General features: G+C 47.0%; 1 protein-coding gene across 1 annotated transcript in view; it reads left to right on the top strand.

The window, feature by feature from the left end:
- Window positions 1–22186, top strand: part of LOC140467117 (CMRF35-like molecule 5) — a 35133-nt gene extending 12947 nt beyond the window's left edge. The window contains exons 2-5 of the mRNA XM_072563183.1: window positions 797–1132; window positions 1422–1458; window positions 16993–17076; window positions 22141–22186. Coding sequence (XP_072419284.1) covers window positions 797–1132; window positions 1422–1458; window positions 16993–17076; window positions 22141–22186 — 503 coding nt within the window. The remainder of the gene's footprint in view (window positions 1–796; window positions 1133–1421; window positions 1459–16992; window positions 17077–22140) is intronic.
- Window positions 22187–23056: the final 870 nt, after the last annotated feature.

The following is a 23056-nucleotide window of genomic DNA, read 5'->3' as shown; positions in this document are numbered from 1 at the left end:
GGAATCTTGGAGTCCATGTACATAGATCTTTGAAAGTTGCCACCCAGGTGGATAGTGCTGTTAAGAAGGCATATGGTGTGTTAGGTTTCATTCATAGAGGGATTGGATTCCGGAGCCGCAATGTCATGCTGCGACTATACAAAACGCTACAGCAGCCGGACCTAGAATAATGGCCATAGTTCTAGTCGCCATATTTCGGGAAGGATGTGGAAGTATTGGAAAAGGTGCAGAGGAGATTTACCAGGATGTTGCCTGGTCTGGGGGAGGGTCTTATGAGGAAAGGCTGAGAGACTTGGGTCAGTTCTCATTGGAAAGAAGAAGGCTAAGAAGGGACTTGATAGAAACATACAAGATGATCAGAGGACTAGATAAGGTAGACAGTGAAAGTCTTTTTCCTTGGATGATGATGTCAGCTTGTATGAGAGGGCATAACTACAAATTGAGGGGTGATAGATTTAAGACACACGTCAGAGGCAGGTTCTTTACTCAGAGAGTGGTAAGGGCGTGGAATGCCCTACCTGCCAATATAATTAACTCAGCCACATTAGGGACATTTAAACAATCCTTAGATAAGCACATGAATGATGATGGGATAGTGTAGGGGAGACGAGCTGAGAATAGTTCACAGGTCGGCGCAACATTGAGGGCCAAAGGGCCTGTTCTGCGCTGTATTGTTCTATGTTCTATGAAAATAGTGTGGAAACCAAGAGAAGGGAATATCAATGTTAATGTCCTTTTGTTCCAATTAAGTGAAAAGTATTACATTTTAAAGTTTACTATGTGTTAACATTTACAGTTACACACGCTTCAATTAGTGGATCAGAAGAAAAAACTGGAAATGTGAGAGAATCTGTCACAATCCAATGCAGATTTGACACATATTTTAGAAATTATCAGAAGTGCTGGTGCAAAGGCTACTACAAGAGAAGCTGTACTGTTTTGGTACAAACTAATGGCCCTGAAAAGAAAAGTCATGATGGCAGAATAAGAATTACAGCTGATAATGCAAAAGGACAACTTACAGTACATATGGACCAGATAACGAAAAGTGATAAAGGATGGTACTGGTGTGGAATAGATAGACCTAACCTTCTGGATCCATTAACTCCCATACGACTTAAAGTTCTTGAAGGTAAGGCACAATATATGCTAACTGGTCTGTTTATTTTTCAACAGTATATTTTTGTTCAATCATAAGTTGATATAAAATCCTGACTTTTCAGTAATGTGTTAAAATTGTAATATTGTGAACTAGAGTAATAGCTAAAAGCAATCTGCTGCTCTTTGCTTTTTTTCTATCTAATTAGCATTTCATGTTTATCTCAGTAAACACAGCTAATTCCTCTTCACAGTTTAGTGTAGAGCTATAACATGAGGCTAATGCACTTTCAAATAATAACTTTCCACATAATTTTGAACAGGTGAAAAGATAATTCTCAATGACAAGGAAAGACAAAGGTAAATGTCAAGTGGATTTGAACAGGTATACTTGAAGCATTTGTTTTACTTCTGTACCATTGGAATAATGGAAGGTATCATGGAGTCATAGAGATCAAAAGCTCAGTAAAAGGCCCTTCAGCCCATCATTTCTGCAGTGATCAAAAACAAATACCTAACTATTCCAATCCCATTTTTCAGCAATTGGTCCATAGCCCTCCATGTCTTGACACCACAAGTGCACACCCAAATACTTCTTAAATGTTACAAGAGTTTCTTTCTTCCACCCTTACAGTAGCGAATTCCAGATTCCCACCACCATCTGGATGAGAAAGCTTTCCTAACATCTCCTCTAAACCTACTGGCCCTTCTCTTAAATCTATGTCCCCTGGTCCCAAGGAGAAAGGTCCCTTTCTGTGTACTCTATCAATGCTTCACATAACATTATACATCCCAATCATGTCTCCCTTAGCCTTCTGTACTCAAACAAAAACAACCCTGGTCTGTCCAATTTCTCTTCATAACTGAAACTCTCCAGTCCATGCAACATCATGGGAAATCTCCATTGCACCATCTTCAATGCAATCATAGCCCTCCTAACATTTAATATATTTCCAATATAACCTCCCTGTTCTTATAATCTATGCTTTGACTAATAAGCATAAGTTTTGCATAGGCCTTTTTAACTACTTTATCCACCTGACCTGACACCTTAAGAGTCTGATGGATATGCACACCAAGGTCCTTCTGATTCTCAGTTTTGCCCTGGGTCCTACTGTAATTCTCTTGTCCTGTTTGCTCTGCCAAGTGCGTCACCTCATACATTTGTGGATTGAATTCCATTTGCCATTCACTAGCCCATCTGTATCTTCCCATAATTCTCCTCATGACAAAGGAACCTCAATTATCTGGCATTAAATTATCTGAATTTTGGATTATCCGGACAAGATCACAATGCTTGGCTAAACTGTGTTCTCCGGCATTCGATTATCCAAGCATTCAATTATCCGAACAAAATGTTCTCTGCCCCGTGTCATTTGGATAATCAAGGTTCCTCTATATTTACCACATCATCATTTTCATATCATCCACAAACTTACTGATCAATTCTCCTATATTAAAGTCTAAATTATTTATATAATTCACCAAACTGCAAGGTTTCCAACATTGATCCCTTACTGGACACAAGCATCCAGACACACAAACACCTCTAGACCATCACCCTCTGCTTCCTGCTACTTAGCCAGTTCTGCATCCAACAAGCCAAATTCCCTTGGATCCCATGAGCTCTGACTTTCATTATCAGTCCTCAATGTGGAAACTCATCAAAGCATTCTTGAAATTCAAATAGACTACATCAAATACATTACCTTAATCTACCGTATAATAGGTAAAAACAATGACTGCAGATGCTGGAAACCAGATTCTGGATTAGTGGTGCTGGAAGAGCACAGCAGTTCAGGCAGCATCCGAGGAGCAGTGAAATCAACATTTCGGGCAAAAGCCCTTCATCAGGAATAAAGGCAGAGTGCCTGAAGGGTGAAGAGATAAGCTAGAGGAGGGTGGGGATGGGGAGAATGTAGCATCGAGTACAATAAGTGAGTGGGGGAGGGGATGAAGGTGATAGGTCAAGGAGGAGAATGGAGTGGAGAGGTGGAAAAGAAGATAGGCAGGTAGGACAAGTCATGGGGACAGTGCTGAGCTGGAAGTTTGGAACTGGGGTGAGGTTGGGGAAGGGGAAAAGAGGAAACTGTTGAAGTCCACATTGATGCCCTGGGGTTGAAGTGTTCCGAGGCGGAAGATGAAGGCGTTCTCCCTCCAGGCGTCTGGCGTTGAGGGACCGGCGGTGAAGGAGGCCCAGGACCTCCATGTCCTCGACAGAGTGGGAGGGGGAGTTGAAATGTTGGGCCACAGGGCGGTGTGGTTGATTGGTGCGGCCCAACATTTCAACTCCCCCTCCCACTCTGCCGAGGACATGGAAGTCCTGGGCCTCCTTCACCGCCGCTCCCTCACCACCAGACGCCTGGAGGAAGGACGTCTCATCTTCTGCCTCGGAACACTTCAACCCCAGGGCATCAATGTGGACTTCAACATTTTCCTCATTTCCCCTTCCCCCACCTCACCCTAGTTCCAAACTTCCAGCTCAGCACTGTCCCCATGACTTGTCCTACCTGCCTATCTTCTTTTCCACCTATCCACTCCACCCTCCTCCTTGACCTATCACCTTCATCCCCTCCCCTACTCACCTATTGTACTCTATGCTACTTTTTCCCCACCCCCACTCTCCTCAAGCTTTATTCCTGATGAAGGGCTTTTGCCCGAAATGTCGATTTTGAAGCTCCTTGGATGCTGCCTGAACTGCTGTACTCTTCCAACATCACTAATCCAGATATCTCTCCACCCTTCAGGCTCTCTGCCTTTATTCCTGATGAAGGGCTTTTGCCTGAAACGTCGATTTTACTGCTCCTCGGATGCTGCCTGAATTGCTGTGCTCTTCCAGCACCACTAATCCAGAATCTACTGTATAGTATCCTATTGTCACACATGAGATTCCTGGTTATTTACCTGCCAGAGTCCCAGTGACTGCTTTCTCCAAGTAAGGAATGTTGATGATGTAGATTGAATGTCACTTCTTGCATCAACACCAACTTAACATTGTGCTTGAAACTTTGGGGTCAAGTTTGTGGGGGTTGGTTCTATTTCAGCATGAAACCCTGTTTTCACATGTGAATGGGATTCCTTGTGGCATAATGTTGGGGAGGAAATTACACTAATTGATTTCACAATCCACTTGCTCTGTATATTTCCAATGTTTGCACTTTGTACCTTTAAAGTTGATCATTATAACCAATAAATGGTGATCCCGGGTCTAAATTTTGAAATATCAGTATCCTTCCACTACAAGAGTAAACAAAAATTACTGGATCCAAGATAACTGAGAATTTAGAAAGCCAATTAGATTAAATTGTAAGTGCTAGCTCAGTGTGAGGGAAAGTTCACCTGAAGGGAACTGAGACTGAGTGAGTATATTTAGGAATTTATTTCAAAGTAGGAGCTCAACCAGTAAAGCTTTTCCAAGTTCAGTCTTAGAGTAAGAGTCAGAATCTGACCTGGCACCAACAACAGATATTAAGTAAGTTACCTGAATAAATGTTCTGAAGAAGTGTTAACTGATTCAGTCTCTCTTCATACATCAGTCCTGACATGAGTCCAGGTGGTAGTGCATTTTGAGAAGATTTGTAGCCCAGGTTGAGGTTTTGGATGTATGTTTGCTTGCTGAGCTGGGATTGTTCACTTCCACACATTTTGTCACCTTACTAGGTAACCCCTTCAGTCCAAGTGGTTTTTGTCTGCCCAGTCTCAAAGTTGGGGATACATCTGCTGGGCTGGAATCAAACATAGTGAGTCATAGAGATGTGGAGATGTACAGAATTGAAACAGACTCTTCGATCCAACACATCCATGCCAACCAGATATCATGCAGTGGGAATGTTAGTGGTCCATGTCAGTACCAATGACATAGATAGAATCAGGAAGAAGGTTTTGATGAGGGAACATGAGATGTTGGGTGCTAAACTAAATTGCAGGACTTTAGGAGTAACAATCTCTGGCTTACTGCCTGAGCCACATGTAAAGTGTCAAACCGTCCATGTCTGCTCCTAATTCGTACATTTGCATTAAACCATTTTGTCTTTCACCTACTTATGAGCAAAATAATTCTCTGCACTCTTTTAGATACCACTTTACGTTGGGTATTCTTTGTTATTCTCCTCCTTTGGGCCATTTTTATCCAAGTGAAGATATAGCTGAAGGAAAGCTGGTAAGTAGCTGATTCTTTCGTATAAAAATCCAGCAGGAATTCTACTCGTTGTAAACATTTTGAATGCATAATAGAACCATGAGCAGAGACCGACACGGTGGATCGGTGGTTAACATGGCTGCCTCCAAGCCCATAGCATTCGATTCCAACCTCAGACAACTGTCTGTGTGCAGTATGCACATTCTCCCCATATCTTCTAAGTATTCCGGTTTCCTCCCACAGACAAAAGATTAGGTGAATTGGCCATGCTAAATTGCCCCAAAGTGTACAAGGATGTACAGGCCAGGGGGATGACCCACTGGAAATACAGGGATAGAGTGAGGGAGGTGGGTTTGGGCGGGATGCTCTATGGAGGGTCAGTATGAACTGAATGCCCTGCTTCCAGACTATCGGGATTCTGTATCTGAAGTCGATATATGATAGTGCAACCTAGTGGAAATATTCTGTGGAACCAGTCAACAGCTTGCAAAACTCTCATGCATATGTACTTCAAGATTTAGAAACACTTCCCTGAAACCTCAGCTTAACCTTCTGTGCTTAAAAAGCAATTAGCCTTCCTTCTGCACGTAACTGACATGGAGTCATAGAGAGGTACAGCATGGAAACAGACCCTTCGGTCCAACCCATCAATGCCGACCAGATATCCCAACCCAATCTAGTCCCACCTGCCAGTACCCGGGCCATATCCCTCCAAACCCTTCCTATTCATATACCCATCCAAATGCCTCTTCAATGTTGCAATTGTACCAGCCACCACCACTTCCTCTGGCAGTTCATTCCATACACGTACCACCCTCTGCGTGAAAAAGTTGTCCCTTAGGTCTCTTTTATATCTTCCCCTCTCACCCTAAACCTATGTCCTCTGGTTCTGGACCCATCTCCCCCCAACGGCAGGGAATAGACCTTGTCTATTTATCCTATCCATGACCCTCATGATTTTATAAACCTTTATGAGGTCACCTCTCAACCTCCGACACCCAAAGAAAACCTTTCATATCTCTACTCATTCTCTATCCCAAGCTGAATCACTAAACACGGTAATGAATTAAAAGTCATCCGTCCACCTGTCTGCCCATTTCATAATCCAGTTTCTATGAGGCTTCTGTTTATCCATCCACCTCATTGTTTAATACATTATTGAGTTTCATATACAGTCATACAGTATAGAAGAGGCTCTTTAGCCTCTGACCTATCTGTACAGACCTATCTACACTAACCCAATTTCCCAGCTCTTGGCCCGTAACCTTGAATCTTATTACATTTCGAGCACCGAACCATATTCTTCACAAACTTTGAAATGTGGCATGTATCCCCAAGAACAGATCATTAACATGCATCTAATGGGCAATATCCTTGTGCTCTCCTCTCAGAAACAATGCTGCACCTTCCCTTTGATCTGAAATGGAATTAATACAAGACAAATCATTTCAGACTCGAAATGTTAACTCTGCTTCTCTCTCCACAGACGCTGCCAGACTGGCTGAGTCTCTCCATATTCTCTGTGTTTGTTTCAGATTTCCAGCAACTGCAGTATTTTTATTTTTATTTAAGAACGTTAGATGTTCTGTGTTTTCTGCCCCATAGCCAGTCTCAAATCTATGCAGTTCCTGTGTTGTCCCCTTAATCCTAGAGCTTAAGCTTTGCCAACAGGACTGTTATATTAAACTGTAACAAACATCTTCTGGAAGTTTATGCACATAAGAGCAATGGGATAACTCTCACCAATTCCCTATATTACTTTATCAAAATTGAATTAAACAATTCGGTTCCTGCATTGGCTGAGGTTACCATGAATGCCCTGCCTTCTCAGCCTTGCCCCTTTCCTGAGGGTTGGTGACCCTCAGGTTAAACTTGCCCCTAGTCATCTCACTCTAATGGGAGAATAGTCCTCTGGGACTTTGACTGCTTTTAATATAAAGCAAAGATTACAAAACACTAATTGATTCCGAACATGAACTTTGCATTCCAAATTATGATATATTTATGACTTGTGGTTTTCCAGACCAATCAAATCTATAATGTTGCATGGCTGTCTATTGGCTCATCAGAGTCAAAAGGTGTGGCGCTGGAAAAGCAGAGCCGGTCGGGCAGCGTCCGAGGAACAGGAGAGTCAAGGTTTCAAGCAAAAGCTTTTCATTGCTGACTCTCCTGCATCTGAGATTCTGCCTGATTGGCTGTGCTTTTCCAGCACCATACGTTTTAACTCTGATCTCCAGAATCTGAAGTCCTCACTTTCTCCTAATGGCTCATCAGCACCTTCAATGCATTGCAGAGCATTGAGTCAATCAAACAGCAAGACTTCCCTCATCAGACGCCAATGCAGCATAGCAATGACATGCAACTGATGGAGTGATACTATGCAATAGCCCTGCTATGATTTATTTCGAAGTAGCTAATATTCTTTAAGGATTACTACAGACTAATGCAGGGTAAATACTGTCAGAATATATATTGTTGTATAAAAATATGTTTATCTATTGTAAACTATTTTTCTTACACTGTGGCTGGGGGAAACCAGGGGAAGAATTGTAATATTAAGTCCCCACAGCCTGTGAGTTATAGTTATGGAGCAGGCATTTGCAGTAATGTTGAAAATCGAGAATGTAAAAATCATTAACTCAACTCAACAATGACAGAAGTTCTCCCGCTGCTGCTTTTCAAAGGGTGAGATGCAGAGGAGGTATGCAATTCTGAAGCAATGACTCCAGAAAGGGTCCACATTTACACGCATTGCTGAATAAATGCATCGTTTCACACAGACTTTAATCGCAAGACTCTAAACCAGAGTCGGAAAGTATTTTTGCATATGGGGACATATTTTAGATTTTCTTTCATGTGGGACACCACTATAAAGTGACAACCAGCAGAGCCAACTAATGAAATCTTCTCTGGCTAGCTTGGTAAAGAAGCAAAACTAAAGGGAGGCAGGTGATGCCGTAAATCCTGATCACCAGGAAAGAGGGAGAGATTCAGACTGAGCTATTGGACACTGGCCTTGCTTTTGCCTCCTGTGACGCACATCCTGAGTTGGTCTTGATACATTTGAAGATGAGGGCTGGAGCATGATAATATTCAGTCTGGTATTTCTTCTCCTCCTCTGCTTTGTTTATGGTCGGAGTGTGAGAAGGAGAGGGAGGTACTGGCTGTGTATCTGGCTCACTCAGTCTCAGGTTCACGCACTTTCTGTCGCTCAATCTCTCACACCCTCACACACATATTCACACTTTTCTCTCACTCTGCCTCAGCCAATTACACACAAACACTTTCACCCGTTCAGAGCCATAGAGATTTACAGCATAGAAACAAGCCCTTCAGCCCAGTTAATCCATACTGTCCAACCTTCACAATTCATTCATTTGCCTGTGTTTGGTCCATATCCCTCCATACTTATCCCATCCATGTACCTGTCCAAATGTTTCTTAAATGACAAAATTGTACTCGCCTCCATGACTCCTTCATGCAGAGCTTAGATTAGAGTGGCGCTGGAAAAGCACAGCAGGTCAGGCAACATCTGAGGAGCAGGAAAAATCGGTGTTTCGGGCAAAAGCCCTTCATCAGGAATGGTCTACTCCTTCTGGCAGTCCATTCTGACACCCTCTCTGTGAAAAAACTGCCCCTCTGGACACCTCTGTGTCTCTCCCCACTCACCTTCAAACTATGCCCTCTAGTTTTAGACTCCCCTTTCATCGGGAATAGCTGTTAGCTATCTTCCCTATTATTGCCTCTCATGATTTGACAGACCTCTATAAGGTCACCCCTCAGTCTCCTTCCCTCCAGGAAAAGAAGTTCCAGCCTTTCCAGCCTCTCCTTCTAACTCAAACCTTCCAGCCCAGGTGGCATCACAGTAAATCTTTTCTGCGCTCTTTCTAGTTTAACAGTATCCTTTCTACATTAGGGCGAACAGAACTGCATGCAGTGCTCCAAATGTGGCCTCCCCAACATCTTGTACAGCTGCAACAAGACACCCCAATCCTAGTCTCAATGCTCTGACCAATAAAAGCAAGCATGCTGAGAGCCTTTTTCACTCCCCTGTCTACCTGTGACTCCACTTTCAAGGAGTTTTTTTTTAAGATTAGATTACTTACAGTGTGGAAACAGGCCCTTCGGCCCAACAAGTCCACACTGCCCCGCTGAAGCGCAACCCACCCATACCCCCACATCTTCCCCTTACGTAACACTATGGGCAATTTAGCATGGTCAATTCACCTGACCTGCACATCTTTGGACTGTGGGAGGAAACCGGAGCACCCGGTGGGGACCCACGCAGACACAGGGAGAACGTGCAAACTCCACACAGTCAGTCGCCTGAGGTGGGAATTGAACCCAGGTCTCTGGCGCTGTAAGGCAGCAGTGCTAACCACTGTGCCACCGTGCTGCTCACATGAACCTGTACCCCTCGATCTTTTTGTTCTATAACACATGCCGAGGCCCTATCGTCGACTGTGTAAGTCCTTATCTGGTTTGATCTAAGAAAATTGCATTTATATAAATTAAATTCCATCTGCAATTCCTCAGCCCATTGGCCCAGTTGCTCAATATCTCACCGCATTACCAGATAACCTTCCCTCTCACTATCTTACCCATTCTCTTGTTCCCTCACCAATCTGGATAGTCTCTCACATTCCCTCGCAAATACACGCAAACACAATCTCTTTCTCCACATCACAGAATCACACTGTCTCACTCTCTGACACAAACACTCTCTCACACACGTACACTCATTCATACCCTCTCATATGCACACTCTCTCACACACACATCCTCACATTCACACTCAGTCACATATTCTCGCATTCACACTCACGCACACCCTCTGACATTCACACACTTTCATATTCACATGCTCTTGCATTTATTCACCTACTCACACCCGCTCCCTCACTCACTCAAACCCGTTCCCTCACTCACTCATGGCCACGCTCTCACTCGTTCCCTCACTCACTCACACACCCACTCCCTCACTCACTCACACCCATGCTCTCACACAGACACCTGCGCCCTCACTAACATCCAGTCCCTCAATCACTCACACCCACTCCCTCACTCACTCACACCTGCACTCTCACTCACTCACACCCACTCCCTCACTCACTCACACCTGCACTCTCACTCACTCACACCTGCACTCTCACTCACTCACACCCACTCCCTCACTCACTCACACCTGCACTCTCACTCACTCACACCCACTCCCTCACTCACTCACACCTGCACTCTCACTCACACACCTGCACTCTCACTCACTCACACCCACACTCTCACTCACTCACACTCACTCTCTCCTCACTCATACCCGCCTGTCACTCACTCACACCCACTCCCTCACTCACTCACACCCACGCTCTCACACACTCACACCCACTTCCTCACTCACTCACACCTGCGCCCTCACTCACTCACACCCGCTCCCACACTCACACCTGCACTCTTACTCACACCCACTCCCTCACTCACTCATAGCCGCCTCTCACTCACTCACACCCGCTCCCTCACTCACTCACGCCCACTCCCTCACTCACTCACACCTGCGCCCTCACTCACTCACACCCGCGCTCTCACTCAGTCACACCTGCGCCCTCACTCAGTCACACCCACTCCATCACTCACTCACACCTGCACTCTCACTCACACCCACTCCCTCACTCACTCATACCTGCCTCTCACTCACTCACACCCGCTCCCTCACTCACTCACACCCGCGCTCTCACTCACACCTGCGCCCTCACTCACACCCGCGCTCTCACTCAGTCACACCCGTGCTCTCACTCACTCACACTCACTCCCTCACTCACGCACACTCACTCCCTCACTCGCACACCCACTCCCTCACTCATTCACACCCGCCTCTCACTCACTCACGCCCACTCCCTCACTCAGTCACACCTGCGCCCTCACTCACTCACACCCACTCCCTCACACACCCGTGCTCTCACTCACTCACACCTGCGCCCTCACTCACTCACACCTGCACTCTCACTCACTCACGCCCACGCTCTCATTCACTCACACTCACTCCCTCACTCACGCACACTCACTCCCTCACTCACGCACACTCACTCCCTCACTCATTCACACCCGCCTCTCACTCACTCACGCCCACTCCCTCACTCATTCACACCCGCCTCTCACTCACTCACGCCCACTCCCTCACTCAGTCACACCCACTCCCTCACTCACTCACACCTGCGCCCTCACTCACTCACACCTGCGCCCTCACTCAGTCACACCCACTCCATCACTCACTCACACCTGCACTCTCACTCACACCCACTCCCTCACTCACTCATACCCGCCTCTCACTCACTCACACCCGCTCCCTCCCTCACTCACACCCGCGCTCTCACTCAGTCACACCCGCGCTCTCACTCACTCACACCTGCGCCCTCACTCACTCACACCCGCGCTCTCACTCAGTCACACCCGCGCTCTCACTCACTCACACTCACTCCCTCACTCACGCACACTCACTCCCTCACTCACGCACACTCACTCCCTCACTCATTCACACCCGCCTCTCACTCACTCACGCCCACTCCCTCACTCAGTCACACCCGCTCCCTCACTCACTCACACCCGCGCCCTCACTCACTCACACCCGCGCCCTCACTCCCTCACACCCGCGCTCTCACTCACTCACACTCACTCCCTCACTCACACACACTCACTCCCTCACTCGCACACCCACTCCCTCACTCATTCACACCCGCCTCTCACTCAGTCACGCCCGCTCCCTCACTCACTCACATCGGCGCTCTCACTCACTCACACCTGCACTCTCACTCACTCACACCTGCACTCTCACTCGGTTACACCTGCGCCCTCACTCGCTCACACCTGCGCCCTCATTCACTCACACCCACTCCCTCACTCACTCACACCCTTCCCTCATTCACTCACACCCACTCCCTCACTCACTCACACCCTTCCCTCATTCACTCACACCCACTCCCTCATTCACTCACACCCACTCCCTCACTCACTCACACCCTTCCCTCATTCACTCACACCCACTCCCTCACTCACTCACACCCTTCCCTCATTCACTCACACCCACTCCCTCACTCACTCACACCCTTCCCTCATTCACTAACACCCACTCCCTCACTCACTCACACCCTTCCCTCACTCACTCACACCCTTCCCTCATTCACTCACACCCACTCCCTCACTCACTCACACCCTTCCCTCATTCACTCACACCCACTCCCTCATTCACTCACACCCACTCAGTCACTCACACGCACTCACTCACTCACGCCCACTCCCTCACTCACGCCCACTCCCTCACTCATGCCCACTCCCTCACTCATGCCCACTCCCTCACTCACACACCCACTCCCTCACCCACTCACTCCCACTCCCTCACTCACACCCACATTCTTACTCACTCACACCGCGCCCTCACCCACGCCCACTCTCTCACTCACAACTACGCTCTCACTCACACCCACGCCCTCACTCACGCACACCCACTCCCTCACTCACGCACACCCGCCTCTCATTTACTCACGCCCGTGCTCTCATTCACTCACACCCACTCCCTCATTCACGCACACCCACTCCCTCACTCACGCACACCCACTCCCTCACTCACTCACACCCGCGCTCTCACCTACTCACACCCACGCTCTCACCTACTCACACCCACGCTCTCACTCACACCCGCGCCCTCGCTCATGCTCACCCACTCCCTCACTCACTCACACTCCGCCCTCATTCACTCTCACCCACTCACACCCTCTCCCTCACACTCATTTATATCGATTTTCATTCACACTACTCTGACTCACCCACACACTCTGAAATAATTCCACAGAGGCTGGTATCCCACCATCAAGTCACCTTTTATTTACACATGAACAGTCCTTGACACTGATCCAGCTCTCTCAGAGCTAGCTCTTTGAGTGAACAGAATCTCTGTCACTCCTGTTTCTATCTGTCAGCCAGGGCTTTCTGACTGGATCAGATTAAAATCCCCAATCAGGGAACTCATATTCCATGAGGTCCACCTGGCTGACCCTGTTACAATTACTACATCCCTCCCCCTCTCAGTCCGAGGATATTGGCCTATTATTTTTCTTACAGCCTCTCCTGGAGTGTTTTCACACCATGCCTGCTTCCTCCAACTCAGCCTCACATATTGGGGGGGGGGGAGTGGGGCAGGGAGTGGGCGTGTACTAGACCATAGCCCGCTTCTTGTTCCTGGAGCAAATCGGAAGAAATTCACCTTCTTGAGGCTGTAACATCCGCCCTGTCCATCTTGGAGCCTTTTACTGCAATCAGTGGGAACTGAACCAGTTACTTCACATACGATACTGGAACCGAAGTTGTACCCTTAATCTGTAGAGATTCCCTGGCACAGGTTCTCAGTCTAGCTGAGGTCTCCTGCAAATTTAGGGGTTGGAGTCCGGAGCTAATATTGTTAAAGTCTGTTTCTGCAATGACTGATATACCCATGCCAGTATCAACCTCCATTAGAACCAGGTGACCTTTGACCAGATGTTTGTTTTGATTGGTTCTGTTGTGGATGTCACTAAGCAATTTAACTGTTCCAAATCAGATTTAGGTGGGCTTTTCAGGGTGTTCACTCTCTTGGATTGAGTCTGTGAGTTCTGTTTTTCAATTCAGGCCGAGTGGGACTGTTTTGCTGTCTCAGGTCCACATACCAGCAGCAACTACAGTGGCTTGCCAGCTGGATCCAAAAAAAATGTTAACCGTTTGGCCGAGGTTTTGTTTTGAGATTTTGCTGTGGGCTGACCTAGAGTCCCTCTGTTCAGGATCTGTCCTGAATGAGGCTGTGCAATCGCCTTTACTCAATGGTGTCCCCCAACCTCATTTGGACTGACGAGAGTGTCCATTTCCATCGGTATAACCTATACTTCATATCCACCACTTGCTGCATTTTCCAATGATAAAGCCAGTTGTAGTGCCTGTTTGAAGACTCGGTTGAGTTTTGCTCAGTTACAACATTAATCCTGCTATCAAACAATCTCTCAGCACCTCATTAAGGGTTAAACCAAAGTCATATGCCTCTGCCAGTCATCTTAACCTCATCAAAAGTACCAACACAGATTCCTGTGGTTCTGAAATTGCTGAGTAAAACCAATAGTGTTTTCAGCTCAGTGACAGGACTACGTGCCAACTTGAAAATTCTCAAACCAGCTTCCATTAATCTGCTTTCATGGGCATGAATACAATCGCAAGGAGCTCACACTGCTTAACAGCAGGTTAAAAATCACACAACACCAGGTTGTAGTCCAACAGGTTTATCTGGAAGCACTAGCTTTCGGAGCACTGCTCCTTCTGAATCACCTGATGAAGGAGCGGCGCTCTAAAAGCTAGTGCTTCCAAATAAACCTGTTCGACTATAACCTGATATTGTGTGATTTTTAACTTTGTCCACCCGACTTCAACAATAGCATTTCCAGATTATAACAACAGGTTGACATTCCACCCCTGAACAGGTTCCAGCAAAATGTGGTGGTGCCAATTTACCAATGTGCCAGCTGATTGTAGGAAACGTGCCTGTATCCACCTCAGACTGTGAAAATCCTGTCCCAAGTCTCTGCAACGGCTACGAGATCAAGCCCATTGATCACTACTTGTGCCATTAATTTGTGCATCTTATTATGAATATTCTGCTCATTTAAACGTGCTCTTAACTTGAACGTTTATCATTTTCCCTGACTTGTCCCAATTCACTGATGCAATACAACTGTTAAGCTAATGTGTCCCTTCCTGTTACACATTGTCTATCTCGGTCAGAATTGATATACAGCTCAAAGACCTTGGCTTTTCTCTAGATTTATAAATCCCACCCCACGACCACTCTCCCCACTGCCTGCCAAGTTACAATCCCAATCTGTCTGCCACCTGTTGCCCAATTTGAGGTAAAATGCAATGAAATGCATTGAAAAATTCAGTGCACTCACATGGAAACTCTGAATCTTCTATTCAACCTCTTCGCACCACTCTTCAAATCAGCAAAACTTCAAGCGATCTGAATCTGAATCACGCAGCCCTAATACCTTAAAAAATATGGTAGTTTCAAGTTGTAGGCCAGAAACTGTGAAGGAGAACTTCACAGAACCTGCAAAGTAACCTTCCAGGGAAATAGCTCCACAGGGGGCAGTACCCCATCACCAAGCCACCCTTTATTTACATGTGGGGAGACCCGGACTTTAGTACGACCTCATTCAGAGTCAGGTACCAAGGTGTCGGTACAGCTGACACTCGCCATTTTGTTTATCTGTCAGTCGGGGCTCCCTGATAGGATCAGAGTAGCAGGCCCCAATCAGGGAACTCATATTCTATAAGGTCCAGCTGCTTGACCTCAAAACAATCGCTACAGGCAGGGGCTGCAATTTTGCTTTCTATGATGGTGGGGCAAAATTTGGAGATTAAGTCCGAACCATGTTATCGATGGGGTTTTGGATTAGTGGTGCTGGAAGAGCACAGCAGTTCAGGCAGGATCCGAGGAGCAGCAAAATCGACGTTTCGGGCAAAAGCCCTTCATCAGGAATAAAGGCAGAGAGCCTGAAGCGTGGAGAGATAAGCTAGAGAAGGGTGGGGGTGGGGAGAAAGTAGCATAGAGTACAATGGGTGAGTGGGGGAGGGGATGAAGGTGATAGGTCAGGGAGGAGAGGGTGGAGTGGATAGGTGGAAAAGGAGATAGGCAGGTAGGACAAGTCCGGACAAGTCATGGTGACTATTACTGAGCTGGAAGTTTAGAACTAGGGTGAGGTGGGGGAAGGGGAAATGAGGAAACTGTTGAAGTCCACATTGATGCCCTGGGGTTGAAGTGTTCCAAGGCGGAAGATGAGGCGTTCTTCCTCCAGGCGTCTGGTGGTGAGGGAGCGGCGGTGAAGGAGGCCCAGGACCTCCATGTCCTCGGCAGAGTGGGAGGGGGAGTTGAAATGTTGGGCCACGGGCTGGTGTGGTTGATTGTTGCGGGTGTCCCAGAGATGTTCCCTAAAGCGCTCTGCTAGGAGGCGCCCAGTCTCCCCAATGTAGAGGAGACCACATCGGGAGCAACGGATACAATAACTGATATTAGTGGATGTGCAAGTAAAACTTTGATGGATGTGGAAGGCTCCTTTAGGGCCTTGGATAGAAGTGAGGGAGGGGGTGTGGGTGCAGGTTTTACAGTTCCTGCGGTGGCAGGGGAAGGTGCCAGGATGGGAGGGTGGGTTGTATTGGTGGGGGGGGGGGGGGGGGTGGACCTGACCAGGTAGTCGCGGAGGGAACATCTTTGCAGAAGGCGGAAATGGGTGGGGAGGGAAATATATCCCTGGTGGTGGGGTCTGTTTGGAGGTGGCGGAAATATCGGCAGACGATTTGGTTTATGCGAAGGTTGGTAGGGTGGAAGGTGAGCACCAGGGGCGTTCTGTCCTTGTTACGGTTGGAGGGGTGGGGTCTGAGGGCGGAGGTGTGGGATGTAGACGAGATGCGTTGGAGGGCATCTTTAACCACATGGGAAGGGAAATTGTGGTCTCTAAAGAAGGAGGCCATCTGGTGTGTTCTGTGGTGGAACTGGTCCTCCTGGGAGCAGATTTTAACCCTACTGTGAATCCTCTTGCAAGGATGCCTGCCTTGAAGAAGTTTTCCTCCTCTCTCTACAAGAATCTCAGGGAGTCCCTCTCCCACTGCAATTCCCAGGTCATTTCCTCTGCCCTGAAGCTCTTCAACCATGTCATGAAACAAACTCGCTAACACAGCCACATTTGCTTCCTCAGTGCCTGCCTCCCCAACCAACTCATCCCACACGGACTCCGGACCACCTTTAAACCAGCAGAGTTCGGACCCGAACAGGACAAACAGTACAGACTACAGATTCAAAAACAGTTCTCCTTCAAGATCCTCTGCTCCACGCTTGCAGCAATGCACCGGCACCTAACCTCTCTACAGTCAGCTCTGCCTCAGCTGAGGGCCACACTCTCTCAGAATTGCAAAGGACCCACTCTGCACTACATCCTCAGGAGAATTCATACTCTCAACAAACAGTATTTCAACTCCATCTCAAACATCAAAAATTGTAAGTACAACAAACTTTTATCTACCCACCTCCATATCCAGCGCTCCTCAAACATTCCAGAAGATTCCCCTGGCCTCGGAAACTATTCAGACGCCATTAGCCATGCGGCTCATGCAGTTGCCACCCCTATGCTGATTGATGATGTCACTTCCGCCCCCATCATGGCCACTCCCACAACCACTTCCGCCCCTCACAATTCCTCATGCATCACACATGGCATCACTTCCGCCCCTCACATCATCGCTGATGCCACACGCTCAGTAACTTCCATCACCCCTACTGCCGTGGTCACCACCACTTCTGCCCCCACCAGCACCACTCACCTGGATTACACCTCTTCCCACCCTACCTCTTGCAAAAATGTCATCCCATATTCCCAATTCCTCCACCTCCGCCGTATCTGCTCCCAGGAGGATCAGTTCCACCACAGAACACAACAGATGGCCTCCTTCTTTAGAGACCGCAATTTCCCTTCCCACGTGGTTAAAGATGCCCTCCAACGCATCTCGTCCACATCCCGCACCTCCGCCCTCAGACCCCACCCCTCCAACTGTAACAAGGACAGAACGCCCCTGGTGCTCACCTTCCACCCTACCAACCTTCGCATATACCAAATCATCCGCCGACATTTCCGCCACCTCCAAAAAGACACAACCACCAGGAATATATTTCCTTCCCCACCCCTTTCCACCTTCCGCAAAGACCTTTCCCTCCGTGACTACCTGGTCAGGTCCACGCCCCCCTACAACCCACCCTCCCATCCTGGCACCTTCCCCTGCCACCGCAGGAACTGTAAAACCTTCACACACACCTCCTCCCTCACCTCTATCCAAGGCCCTAAAGGAGCCTTCCACATCCATCAAAGTTTTACCTGCACATCCACTAATATCAATTATTGTATCCGTTGCTCCCTATGCGGTCTCCTCTACACTGGGAGACTGGGCGCCTCCTAGCAGAGCGCTTTAGGGAACATCGCCGGGACACCTGCACCAATCAACCACACCGCCCCGTGGCCCAACATTTCAACTCCCCCTCCCACTCTGCTGAGGACATGGAGGTCCTGGGCCTCCTTCACCGCCTCTCTCTCACCATCTGACGCCTGGAGGAAGAACGCCTCATCTTCCGCCTCAGAACACATCAACCCCAGGGCATCAATGTGGACTTCAACATTTTCCTCATTTCCCCTTCCCCTACCTCACCCTAGTTCCAAACTTCCAGCTCAGCACTGTCCCCATGACTTGTCCGGACTTGTCCTACCTTTTCCACCTATCCACTCCACCCTCTCCTCCCTGACCCATCACCTTCATCCCCTCCCCCACTCACCTATTGGACTCTATGCTATTTTATCTCCACCCCCACCCTCCTCTAGCTTATCTCTCCACGCTTCAGGCTCTCTGCCTTTATTCCTGATGAAGGGCTTTTGCCCGAAATGTCGATTCCGCTGCTCCTCGGATGCTGCCTGAACTGCTGTGTTCTTCCAGCACCACTAATCCAGAATCTGGTTTTCAGCATCTGCAGTCATTGTTTTAACCATGTTATCGATGGGCCAGGCCTCATGCCATTCTGTGGCTGGCTTGTACTTTACATATTAACAATCTAGATGAAGGAACACTTGATGGAGTTTAGAAGGAATGGGGGGTGGAGGGGGAAATCTAATCGACACATACAGAATGCGGAATGACCTGAACAGAGTAGATGTTCGGAAGATGTTTCAATTGGTCGGAGAGAGTAGGACCCGAGGGCACAGCCTTAGAGTAAAGGGAAGACCTTTTAGAACAGAGATAAGGAGAAACATTGTCAGATAAGGAGAAACATCTTCTGTGGAATTTATTGCTCCAGAAGGCTGTGGAGGTCATTATATTTATGACTGAAATAGATAGGTTCTTGAGTATCAAACAGATCAAGGGTTACAGGGACAAAGCAGGAGAATGGAGTTGAGGAACCTATCCGCCATGATTGAATGGTGGAGCAGACTTGATGGGCTGAATGGCCTAATATCTGCTCCTATGTCTTATGGTCTTACTTATAATAACTTGCATGGCATGAACATGCATTTTTGTAAATACGTCTAGCCCTCAAGATCAAATCAGCAGAGCCCAAGATGCTCAGCACACTTGGTCTACATAGATTGAAAGGAGCCATGTACAAGTTGCTTCCTACAGTTATGTTTGTGGTTCATCAATTTTCCTGATTGAATGCTGTGGCACACAGGAGGGGTTCAGGAGAACACAGCTTCCATGGAGGTTCGATAATGGCAAGGGTACGGGTCAGTCGTGAGGGTGAATGGGGCGGACAGTGTTAAAGGCCATAACAGAGAGGAAAAGGTATCAAAGGGAGGACAGAGGTTGAAGTTAGGGGATGGGATGTTGTATATTCCTTATTTTTCTAGAGGGTTAGTGATGTATGAACTGCACTCATTAGACTCTGTAGGACCAACCAGTTGCCTTTGCCAATCAATAAAGCCAACACCATTTGAACCTGCAAATGGTCTTTAATTGCAGGTGAAGTAACACACAGGCCTGTGCCTGTTTCACAGGGAGCTCCTCAAAACCCATATCTCATGAAACTCTCAGAGCCTTCTGAGGCCCCAGCCCAGCTCGAACCTGGCTTACAAAGGGTTACTTATAGCGAACATGGTTGATGACATCAGTTAGGCATCCCTGGAGAGCAGCAACAGAGCAATTCAAGGTCATTTTCTAAATAGATTCATTATTAATTTTGCTGTTGACACATTGAAAATGAGTTTTCACTGCCTTGAGCACTGACTCTGCAGAGCCTACCACAGAGGGGACCCCAAATAGCTGTGGTCTGCTGTGTACTGCACACTCCACTGTGCAACAGGGTCATCTTACAGCAGGAGAAAGTGAGGACTGCAGATGGTGGAGAGTCCTGATGAAGGGCTTATGCCTGAAACATCGAGTCTCCTGCTCCTCGGACGCTGCCTGACCTGCTGTGCTTTTCCAGTACTATCCTTTTTGACTTTGCGTCTTACAACAGGGCAAGCACACAGAGCTCCACTCCTCCTCAGGTCAGACTGAGTTGTGTGAACTTGAGGAGGAAGCCATGAACGTGAATGAGTCCTAGATAAATGTACTGGACTATCAGGGTTAACCTTATATTGGCACGGTTTGCCCAAGAGTGAGGCACAACCACAAACACTACCTCTCTAATGCCTCTCTGGGATGTTGACCTATTCAAGCCATTCTATCACACACAACCAAAAGTCTTACTTCTTCCTAAACTGAGGAGATTCCAAATCTCCTGGTTAATTTTTAAAAAACTTTTTTTTGCTATTTTCCCCCACACTACTGCCTAACAGCGGTAGTGCTTATATTTTCCCCAACATCCATGTTGTGTGTGCGCAGGTGTGAGACACAGTGAAAGACAACAGGTGTACAAATATTTATTCATTTCCCACCCCCAGGAAGAAAGGAGACACCAGAGTGGCTAGTAATAAGCAGTGCCCTTCACATCAAAGGGCAATGCTGCGTGATCAAAAAAGTGAAGGGGAGGGCAGGAAATAAATCAAAATAGAGTTGGAGGGGACCAAAAGTGTCTTATTCCTAACACCAAATCATCTGAGGTACTTTTTATCCAATATCCGCCAGCAACAATCACTCATGTTTCCAATTAATCAAATTATGTGCAAAGTCTATTGAGGGCAACGCAATAACACTAAAGCTGAGGAAGTGAGGGGAGGTTTAGATCAAAATGAAGTTGGAGGGAGACTTAAAGCACTCCATCCCTGTGGTGCATTAATTGCATAATATTAATATTTCCTATTCAACCTGTTCAGAAATACTATGACTCACCTCTGAAGCAGGTGAGGTATCTTAAACCCAGGTCTCCTGGCTTAGATGTCGGGACACCATGACATCACCTTTAACCAATTATTTAATATTGATATTTTCTAATCAACTATTCAGAAATGTTATTACATGCCTCTGGGGCAAGTGGGACTAGAATCTAGGGATTTAGTTAATATTAGCTCTGGCACTTAATTGGTCGCTTGTGTCAGCCTCTGTGAGTACAATCAGCTGAGAAAATCTGTAGGCAGGGCATTAGCCAACAGGTAAAGAGAGCTAAATTTGTTTATATTGGAATGCAACTTTATTCAAATTGGGCAAAAGTTATTGGATTGCCTTATCTGAAAGCTAAATAAATGAAATACTTGAATTGGAACCCAAGATCAGTGCAGTGTAATGCAGTAACCTAAAAGACGGGAATATTCTGTTCCTGAAAACTGACAATTGGAGTTGTTGAATTTCCTGACTCATCCCTTGCCAGTCCACACAGCCATCTTGTGTGTTTAATATCCTGGTGTAAGAAAGACATGATACCCTGACATAATGTATTTGGTATTAAAACATCTTTGCTCTTGTTTATGTTCTTTTCTCATTTTTTTTACCTAAGAACCTGTACTGAAGTATCTGTACCTAAGTAATTTTGTACCTAAGATCTCACTGTAAGTGGCGACTTGTAAATTTTTCACTGTATTCATGTGAGTACATGTGACAATAAAGCTAATCCAATTCAAAACAACTTGTCATGATATATCAAGTTTGTCACTGTAAAGCTGATAGGAACAAATGTTTTCAGGACCTTCTTTAAGATCTTTCCAGGATAATAATCTTTTTTAAATGTAAAAACCAAACTCCTCCAGAAGCTGGAAATCAGAAACAAAATCAAAAGTTGCTGGAAAAACTCATCAGGTCTGTTTAATTCTGAAGAAGGGTCATTGACCTGAAACGTTAAGTCTGTTTTCTCTCCACAGATGCGGCCAGACCTGCTGAGTTTTTCCAGCAATTTCTGATTTTTAAATTTAACTCTTGTGGTTTCATGTATTTAGGAGTTGCCAATTACAACTTTTCACACTGGCTCTGGCCAAAGTTTAACGGGGCAAACCTGAGAAGATCTGGAGCATGAACATGAACATCAAGAGGAATAGCTTGGCCTTTGCTTGGGTAAACTTTAATCTGATCAAGGTCAGAAATAGGGTTTCTGACTCTGATCAGTAGATCTGGACTAATGTGTTATACTGGATTCGTGGTGCTGGAAGAGCACAGCAGTTCAGGCAGCATCCAACGAGCAGCGAAATCGACGTTTCGGGCAAAAGTCCTTCATCAGGAATAAAGGCAGTGAGCCTGAAGCATGGAGAGATAAGCTAGAGGAGGGTGGGGGTGGGGAGAGAGTAGCATAGAGTACAATGGGTGAGTGGGGGAGGAGATGAAGGTGATAGGTCAAGGAGGAGAGGGTGGACCCTCCTAGCAAAGCGCTTTAGGGAACATCTCCGAGACACCCGCACCAATCAACCAAACCGCCCCGTAACCCAACATTTCAACTCCCCCTCCCACTCTGCTGAGGACATGGAGGTCCTGGGCCTCCTTCACCGCCGCTCCCTCACCACCAGACGCCTGGAAGAAGAACGCCTCATCTTCTGCCTCGGAACACTTCAACCCCAGGGCATCAATGTGGACTTCAACAGCTTCCTCATTTCCCCTTCCCCCACCTCATCCTAGTTTCAAACTTCCAGCTCAGCACTGTCTCCTTGACTTGTCCGGACTTGTCCGACCTGCCTATCTCCTTTTCCACCTATCCACTCCACCCTCTCCTCCTTGACCTATCACCTTCATCTTCTCCCCCACTCACCCATTATACTCTATGCTACTCTCTCCCCACCCCCACCCTCCTCTAGCTTATCTCTCCATGCTTCAGGCTCACTGCCTTTATTCCTGATGAAGGGCTTTTGCCCGAAACGTCGATTT

This window comes from Chiloscyllium punctatum, chromosome 45, assembly GCF_047496795.1.
Source record: "Chiloscyllium punctatum isolate Juve2018m chromosome 45, sChiPun1.3, whole genome shotgun sequence".
Classification (NCBI taxonomy): domain Eukaryota; kingdom Metazoa; phylum Chordata; class Chondrichthyes; order Orectolobiformes; family Hemiscylliidae; genus Chiloscyllium; species Chiloscyllium punctatum.
Note: the sequence above shows the minus strand (reverse complement) of the source record. Positions and strands in the feature narration are given on the sequence as shown.